This window comes from Lytechinus pictus, chromosome 3 (assembly GCF_037042905.1).
Source record: "Lytechinus pictus isolate F3 Inbred chromosome 3, Lp3.0, whole genome shotgun sequence".
NCBI lineage: Eukaryota > Metazoa > Echinodermata > Echinoidea > Temnopleuroida > Toxopneustidae > Lytechinus > Lytechinus pictus.
The window spans coordinates 78239289-78249083 of record NC_087247.1 but is presented as its reverse complement, the minus strand read 5'-3'; the positions used below and the strand labels follow the sequence as shown (position 1 = coordinate 78249083).

Here is a 9795-nt window from a genome sequence, read left to right as displayed (position 1 = left end):
CCGGGATAGCTTCCTTCCTTCAATCAGTGCATTCCTGACTGTATTTATGTTAGGATCTTCCTGCTGGGCCTCTTGGATGTCAGCTAGGTTGTCATTCCTCAACGTGATGACGTTGATATTCTTAGTGTCTCCTCCGTAGATGCAGCCTCCTTCTCGCTTACACTGCCTGCATGGTCTTCGTGATAGAGTGTCAGCGTTGCTGTGAATCCTTCCAGCTCTATGTATAATCTCAATGTCGTAGCTTGATATGACTTCCAGCCATCTTGCCAGCTGACCTTCAGGTTGCCGGAAATTCATCAGCCATCTCAGAGCTCCATGATCAGTCCTCACCTGGACGTGGCGACCATATAAATACTGCTTGTAATGTTTGAGGTACACTACTACAGCAAGTAGTTCCTTACAGGTTACACAGTAGTTTCTTTCTGGTTTGCTTAGGACTCGGCTTCCATAGGCAATGATCCGTTCCTGGCCATTCTGTATCTGGGAGAGTACACCGCCGATACCATCATTGCTGGCGTCTGTGTCCAGAATGAATCTTCCCTCCTCGGTAGGGTATACCAGTATTGGAGCCGTGACTAGTCTGTGCTTTAGTTCCTCGAAAGCTTCTTGGCAGTCCTGGTTCCACTCAAACTTCCGTCCTTTCTCTGTCAGTTGATGCAGAGGCCTAGCAATTCTGGCAAAGCCTTCAACAAAGCGACGATAGTAAGATGCAAGGCCTAAGAATCCTCGGACCTCCCTCACTGACTCGGGTCTGGGCCATGTCCTGATTGTTTCTGTTTTGTCCTTCTCAGTCGATATACCTTCTGCAGAGACGACGTGCCCGAGGTATGAAACAGAAGTCTTGAACAAGTTGCACTTCTTTGGCTTCAACTTCAGCCCTGTCTGTCTTAGACGTTCAAACACCTGCTGCAGCATCGTCATCTCATCATCAATGGATTTCCCGAACACGATCACGTCATCCAAGTAGACCAATAGCGTCTCCCAGTGCAGTCCTCTCAATACCTGGTCCATGAGTCTTTCAAACGTTGCTGGGGCGTTGCACATGCCGAAAGGCATGACCTTCCAGGCATACAGTCCCCCATCTGCTAAGAAAGCTGACTTCTTCTTAGCATCCGTGTCAAGCTCTACCTGCCAGTACCCACTAGCAAGGTCCAACGTTGAAAACCATTTGGCTCCAGAGAGTGCGTCAAGGGTCTCGTCGATCCGAGGAAGAGGATATGCATCCTTGATGGTAACATTATTTAGTTGCCCGTAATCAACACAGAAGCGTTGGGAGCCATCTTTCTTCCTAAGACGATGTTGGCTGCCCATGGACTGTCTGAAGGCTCGATGAGTTCCCTGTCCAGAAGATCGTTGACATGCTTCCTGATTTCATCTCGCTGTCCAAATGGATGTTTCCGTGGCCTCTGTTTGATTGGTCTGGTCTGCCCGGTGTCAACTGTATGCTTCACCAGGTTGGTTTTCCCCAGATCATAGTCTCCCTTAGAAAAGACATCCTGGTATGTAGTCAGTAGCTTAGCAATAGGTGCATGGTACTGCTCTGGCACCTCTAGTATACTCCGCTCGTACAAATCAGTCAAGTACTCTGGTAGAATAATATCCTCACTGGAAAGCTGAGATGCTTGGATATCTGGTTCTGATACTGCCGACAAATATCCTAGCTCTGTCTCCTTCTTTATCACACGTTGTGATCCTGTAGGGTTGTATACTCTAACTGGGACTGCTCCATTACTAGTTCTGACGAGGGTCCTGACCAAGATGATGCCTTTCTTTGTAAGTTGACGTCTATCATTTGATGCTTCGACCATGCCTGTAACGTCATCTGAAACCCCATCCAGTACTTTTCCTGTAATGATGCCTTCTCGGCCTGCCGGTATAGTGTACATCTCAGTAGCTATGATGCGGAAGCAAGTTCTAGTGTTGTCTTCATGGCGACACTGAACTGAACCCCACTTGATTTCCATTGTAGCAGTCTCCAAGTTAAGCCTTGCTCCTAACTGCAGAAGATTATCCATGCCCAAGACTCCATCGCTACAGATGTCAGCGACAATCAGGGTGATCCTTGCCTTTCCCTGGCCTATTATCACTTCTGTGTGGATCTTTCCATCCACCTCTAGTTGTGAGCCATCTGCAAGCATAACCTTCTCTGTAGTAGTTTGAATTGTAGGCTTCTCTTGTAGTTTCCTATAGCCTGACTTGGAGATGTATGTATCTGTTGCTCCTGTGTCTACCAGAAAACTCAGCTGTGTCCCACCGATAGTGACTGGCACATACATGCCCTTCATAATTCCTTTGTTGATTTCTCCATTGTACCTGGTTGTAACTATTGGCTGTGTGGCATTTGGTATTGAGGGGCTGGTGCTTCCAGGTTCCACGGCCGCGCCATGCCCCCCTGGGGCGACCTTACTTCGTTTGTTGAGCTCTGATATTGTTGCTCGGCTTGATGAATCTGAGCCTCGTCTCTCATCCTCTTTTTGCACTTCCTCTTCATGTGGCCTTTCTTTCCACAATAGTAGCAGCTACCATCGAACTTATCTGAATTTCCCTGCTTCTGCTGCTTGTTGTCACTGGGTACTACGGTTTGAAGTTGTGGCTGTAGTGCGGTCCTAATGGCCTCCACCAGTTTGGTCATCATCTCATCGTCACGCTTGGAAAGTTCTTCCTTCAAGGTAGCTACCATGGCTTTAACTTCTGAAATTGGTTCGGAAGTTGATTTATCTTCCTCATTCTCCTTTGTCATTGCCCTGCTGTATTTGGGTTTCCTGCTACTTCTCTGATCCTCAGAATGATGGAAGGCCTCGGCTACCACTGCAGCATGAACCATATCATCCAATGTCTTACATTGGTTGTTGAACACTGCCTCTCTGAGCTTGGGTTTCACAAGGGCATCCATGAAGTGTCCCTTCGCCAATCTGTCACGGACATCAAAATCCAGCTCTGGGTAGGCCAATGCGGTGAGCTCCCTGATGCTTTGTGCAAGCTCCTTTAGTGTCTCGCCATCCTGTCTCTGTCTTTGTTTCAGCTCCAGTAGATGATTCTCAGCCTGTTTATTATCTGAGAACCGATTGGCCAGCATTCTCTTGAGATCACTGAAGCCTACTGTATGCCTTTGTTCCCGTAGCAGCCTTAGTGCCTGACCTCTTAAGCATGATGCCAGGATCCTCCCCGCTTCTTCATCATCACAGCCATTCACTGCTCGGCATGAGTTGAAATGTTGGATGTAATCAATCCATGATGAACATCCATCATATTTGTCTGGCTTGATAAATTGGGTACCTCTAGGCTTCTGTTGGGCGTCCTGTGATGACCTTGGTTTTGACGTCTGCCCATGTTGGAGTGTATCTTCCAATGCCTGATGGATTATGGCCTGAAGCCTACTGTCATCAATTGGAGGGTCTCGCACAGCAGTTTGTTTCATCACTGGTGATGCAGTTTCCCTGGCAGAATTTTGTACTGGCGAATTAATAGAAATGCCTCTCCTTTTCCGCCACGTAGTATTGGATGGGCCTTCCTCCTCCTCAGTTGATGATGCTGTTTGAGTAGACCTATCTGTGCTCCCCCGAGTGCTCAGTTTTCTTCGACTCCGTCTGGTAGGCTTACTCTGCTCATTAGAGAGTGACTGAAGAAGCTTCTCCATCTGTGTTTGCATAGATTGAGCCTGTGCCTGGGCCTTGGCTTGCTGCTTCATCATCTCGTCCTGAGCCTTGAATTGATGCTTCATCATTTCTTCCTGGGCCTTGGCTTGCTGTTTCATCATCTCTGCAATCTCCAACAAAGCCTCACTCTTCTGCCTCCTCCTACTGGTAGATAACTTGATTCCAGAATGTGTAGAAACTGATTCATCCCCTGAAGAATTGCTGCCATCTGTTCCAGATGTCCTCACGTTCTCCATCCCACTCCTGACACCATTTGTGCGGCGGCCCTCCGTCTTTGAACGGGTCCTGGATGCTGGGGGGCCGGCCTGTCCCTTGCCTCTATCACCTTCATCCGTTGATGAATTACTAGCCATTCTTAATGCGAGCGGTTTCCTTATATCTGTATATATGGCGTAATGTAGAGACCCGGGCGTGTTCCGTTTTCCCATAATATATGGGGGTGGAGTGTTGAGGGGTAGTGTGAACAGGTGAAATATAGAATAACAGGGGATTTCTATTGGGGCTGTATAATCTCTATGGGAAGGCTTATACTGTATAAGTCAATCGGATTCCATAGATCACACAGGTTGGAGACGATGATTACATTTGGTTTATGACAACGGTCATAATTTAATTATACATTCAGCATCTCTTACATGTTATCACCATTAATACCATCACCAATTATCCAGAATTGTATTTGCAGTAGTATAGATTAAGCGAGCAATGTTCATTTCCCAACCTTTTCTTGATTCAGCCCAGTGGAAAGGAGCGCGGGGAGTTCTTCGTCCGACTCCGACCTCCGCCAGCGTCGAAGTGACGAGATCTGTGTGTGTATTTGAGTTTTGTCAGACGTGTATCAATCAGATATGATTATTTACGTCTGGGACCGACCTTTTACGTCACCATCCGAAAGACGTGACCAGGGCTCGTACCTCGAACCTCTGCATCAATTTGTAACTTCCCCACATAGCTTGGATTACAGGCGCACGCCACAACGCGAAATCACTGCGAAACTCCGCTATTTATAGTCTCCGAGAGCTGCCTTACGCAGTGCGTTGCGTAAGTCGATCATTGAGTTCTAACGCACCAAATGCTATAGCGCCATCTACGTTTACTGCATTATAACCAAAACCTGTAGCGGACTGGTTCGCTACAATATGATATATATGATGGCGAAAATAGTCAAATTGACTGGTTGCCAAGTAAAAAGTAAGAACCCCCCCTCCCCGTACCAACGCACGGATTGCGGCTAACTAGTAATTTGCAGTACGCGTACACGTGTTTCCGATTCCGCCATTTGAAAAATAACTTTCGTATAAACTGCTCAGCCGAACGTGAAGCTTGATGAAGAAGGCCGTCAATAATTCAACAAAAACTAACAGAATATGGATCAGATTCGGACAACGACTTCTAAGACATTCACACAACAGGCTAAACAGTAAGTTAGATCCATTTTCTCGTAGTTTGGCGCGGCATGCACTTAAATTTCTTCGACTTTTTAATCATCTATACCGTACAGCCACTGCACTGGCGTTGTTCCCGATCCCGCTCGCCTAACGGACGGGCGGTGTGCGCGGCCGGGGACGGCCAACGGCTGGCTAGTAATTTAGTATTGATGGCGGCGGTGTGGATGTTTGTATTGTAGCCAGGTCAGGGGCCCGTTTTTCAACACCGTCGTAAGTCTAACTTCTTGACTAAATCAAAGATAGTAAGCAACTTGTCCGCTAACCGTTTCACGAAGCCCTCCTTGCCAAGAAAGGCAAGATCGGGGGCGCTAGTGCAGTTTCGCACCCGCCGATTACAGTGCTAGCATAGTCGTGAGGACTCCGTGAGCATATTTTTTATGATTTTGATATTGTCATAACTCACGGAGTCTTGACAACCCAGGTAACAAGCCAACGTTGACTCCACGTTGGAAACTTGAAAGTCGTTGGACGTTGGAAAAACTTGATGGATTAACGTTGAATCGACGTTGGAAACTAGTTTGATAGAAAGATGATGGACAATCAACAATGACACGACGTTGGCAACGTTGGAAACTTGTTAGTTGGAGAGTTGTTGGACAGTCGACAATGTCACAACGTTGGAAACACGTTTGATTGGATAGTTGTTGAACAGCCAGCAAAGGCACACCGTTGGCAACGTTGGAAACTAGTTCGCTGGAAAGTTGTTGAACAACCGACAATGGCACAACGTTGACAAAGTTGGAAACTAGTTTGTTGGAGATTTGTTGGACGGTCGACAATGGCACAACGTTGGAGACTAGTAAGTTGGAGAGTTGTTGGACAGTCGACAATGTCACAACGTTGGAGACACGTTTGATTGGATAGTTGTTGACAGCCAGCAAAGGCACAACGTTGGCAACGTTGGAAACTAGTTCGCTGGAAAGTTGTTGAACAATCAACAATGACACGACGTTGGCAACATTGGAAACTTGTTAGTTGGAGAGTTGTTGGACAGTCGACAATGGCACAACGATGGAAACTAGTAGATTGGAGATTAGTTGGATAGTCGACGATGACACAAGGTTGGCAACGTTGGAAACTAGTTCGATGGAAAGTTGTTGAACAACCAACTATGGCACAACGTTGTCAAAGCTAGAAACTAGTTCGATGGAGATTTGTTGGATAGTCGACGATGGCACAACGTTGGAAACTGGTAGATTAGAGATTAGTTAGATAGTATACAATGACACAACGTTGATAAAGCTGGAAACTAGTTAGATGGGAGGTTGTTGAATAACTGACACTGGCACAACGTTGGAAACTGGTAGATTGGAGATCAGTAGGATAGTCGACGATGACACAACGTTGGCAACGTTGGAAAGTTGTTGAACAACAGACAATGGCACAACATTGGAAACTAGTGTGTTGGAGATTTGTTGGACAGCCAACAACGTCACAACGTTGGAAACGCGTGTTTGATGGATAGGTGTTGAACAACCGACAAAGGAACAACGTTGGAAACTATTTTCTTGGAGATTTGTTGGACAGTCGACAATGGCACAACGTTGACAAAGTTGGAAACTAGTTTGATGGGGAGTTGTTGAACAACGGACAATGGCACAACGTGGACAGCGTAATTGGAATAGTTTATTGGAGAGTTGTTGACAGTTAACATTGACACAATGTTGGAAACTATAGTTTGTTGGATATTTGTTTGACAGTCAACATAATATCCCGGCATAATATACACAGTGTTGAGAACGTTAGAAACTGGTTCATTGGAGAATTGATAATGATATACAGACGACTACTGGCATAATTTCCAATGGGGCCAAGGGGGGGGGGGGGGTTCGATCAAGTAAGTTTGCTTGTCTATCCATGTCACCCTTGGTATCCCCCAGCAATAAGGGGAAAAGAAATCGAGAGAGAAGGAAAATAATGGGAAGGGAAAGAGGAACTAAAACTAAGTCTAAGGGGAAAACAAAAATAAAGATGGGGTAGAATATAGAGAGGCTGCATGCACCGGGGGATGCAAATGTGTCGATTAATATAGAAAATAAAGGAGAAAAAAAAATGTAGTTCAAGACCAGAATTTCCAGAAACGCCCTCGTCCTTTGCAGCTGGCTAGGCCTTTCACAGTAAGTACGAGATATGTCATAGGCCTACCGTCACATAACTAGAAGAAATTGAAGAAGGAAATACAAGCATCAAATGTGCCTATCTAAAAATACCATACTATTCTGATGCGCAGAATTAGTCGCGACGTTGGACTCCTTCTGTCATGTCTGTGTAGTCTGCTTCCTTCAATTTTGAACTTGAAGAATCTGGCAGAATTTGGACTGGATATAGACAATTAAATTCCAGAATATCTAGTGATCTGGAACAGTACTTATAAGCTGCATATTTAGGACCTACAATCTACAGTGGAATTTTCTTTGCACTGGCAGATAATCGGTAACTGCAACCATTGATCCCCTCCGAAAGATCCCGGAGTCAGCTTCTGTGCGCGTACAGTCCGACGCTAGTATATTCGTGTAAGTAGTAGTAAAGTAGTACTTAACACCAGTCACTGCACAGTATAACATACTAACTAACCTCGTAATTAGATTGTGTGAGTGACTAATACTAACCTCGCAATACGTGTGAGTGGGAACGAGTATGCGATACCAAGGGCAAGGCAACAGTCATTGGGTGATTTCAATAATTTCAAGTACAGTGTTGAAATCTGGTGTTGGTGTTGTGACAACACCGTACTTGAATCAGGCTGGTGTTGAGATTGACCTCGGAAAATATGGTGTATTTCCGGCAGTTTGTATTGAAGGCTGGTGTTGATTGTCATCTGCTGAACCCAACACTGCACTGTGGCTGCATGGTGTTGATGATCTACAAGCAATCTCCCCATTCAGCAACACCGACCCCCAGGGATTGGGAGAATCGTGATTTAAAGTTCAGTGTTGGTGTTGATGAACTGTAGCTCACGAACAGGGGGCGAACACGACGAACCATCTCCGTAAAATTATCTTTTACATTTAAGATGAGAGCAAATCATTAGAGTTTTAATACATTTCAATGAAAAATAATATTACGCTTGGTGTTGGAGCTCAGTTCAGCAGCCCTTTCACGCTCTCAACACCGTACACCGTACTTGAAATCACCCAATGACTTGCTACCTGGCATTCCTGCCTTATTTATTATACGCTGCCTTGAATTGACCTGGTCGATCCTGCCTGGCCTAGCCTGGACCGAGTGTTTTCCAACTGCAGTCAAACCTGTAGTTGCTATGTGAGGCATGCTACACTTGACGCTGAAATATCATTCAATAGTTATCGCACGAGCGAGACTAGGCCATGGCCATGCATATTGAGATATCAGTTGACTTCTATCTTAATCAAAAAGAGACACTCTTTAGTTACAGTAGGCAGTAGCTACGATACTCTGAGTGAGGCCAAGTTACGCGACCTCCTTTTTAGATTTTGTAAATACTGAGAGACTGCAATTACACATGTGAGTTTTTGTGATTATTACTGACGTTGCAATTGGCATTGCATACCGAGTCATTAAACAATTGTAGACAGAAACAGAGATGCAACTCGCAAGAAAATGTAATACATCTTAATTCTTATTACATATGCATATGTTTTTTTGGTATTAGTCTTGTTTGAGAAAAAGAGGATGTCAAAAAAGTTTGAATGCTACAAAGGCCTCAATAAATATCACACGTAATTCTCTTGATTCCTCTTAATTATGTGAAGAGACTTGTCACAGAAAGAATGAAAAGAAATGAATAGCTGTAATAATAGTTGTAATGTTTTTTGATAGAATCATGAACAGGTTACCGATGATGATGGCACAGTGTTGAAAACTGTTTGATGGAGATGGCGCATCGTTGGATTTGTTTAAAATTAGACCAACAAAGAATCAACGTTACAACAAAATTTAACCGATATTAGACAAACATTGAATCAACGTTTACGCCAACGTTGGACTAACATTGGACTAAAGTTGAATCAACTTTCCATCAACGTTGGACCAACATTATATCAACATTGGATCAACGTCACCCAACGTTGGACCAACGCTGCCATACCTGCCTCATCTGGACATAATGATTATGCACTCATGAATATTCATTACATCAGTAAATGACCAAAATTTTAGGTAATATTGCTATAATATTTAGAGTATTTATGTTTATTCAATATTTCCACCATGAAAAGTTTCAGAAAAGTATGTGGCTCCATTACCATATCATTTATAATCAAAACATATTATTCTAAGTGAAATTTTCAAGGTTAAGTGTGGAAAATGATATTAACTGTATTCTGCCAAGTATAGCAAAGTTGCTCTATATATAGGAGTCAATGACAGGATACAGTGGATAGGTGTAGGATGATAGGAATAGGATATAGGATTAGGATGTAGGATTTTAGGATAGGATAAGACATGATGATAAAGATTAGAGTGCAGAGTTGTAATGGTGGACTTCACCTTGAAACCAATTAATGTTTTGTTAATTACTGCCATACGTTGGAATAACGTTGGAGCAATGTTGGAGCAACGTTGTGACAACGTTGTAACAATGTTGGAGCAATGTTGCCAGACAACGTTGGAACATTGTTGCTGGACAGCGTTGAACCAGCGTTTTAAACATAGTTGGACTGACGATGTATGCACGTGCACGTCCATCGCTGCTTCAACGTTGCCCATCAACG

At 44.3% G+C, this 9795-nt stretch overlaps 1 protein-coding gene across 1 annotated transcript; it reads right to left on the bottom strand.

The window, feature by feature from the left end:
• Window positions 1–1241: 1241 nt before the first annotated feature.
• LOC135153474 (uncharacterized) lies at window positions 1242–2285 on the bottom strand. The gene has a single exon (XM_064096102.1). The coding sequence runs from the start codon at window positions 2283–2285 to the stop codon at window positions 1242–1244; it is 1044 nt and encodes a 347-aa protein (XP_063952172.1).
• Between the last annotated feature and the right edge of the window lie 7510 nt (window positions 2286–9795).

Bases quoted from the DNA above. Each gene is read 5' to 3' on its own strand.
- LOC135153474 (XM_064096102.1), bottom strand. From the start codon at position 2,285: ATGAAGGGCATGTATGTGCCAGTCACTATCGGTGGGACACAGCTGAGT.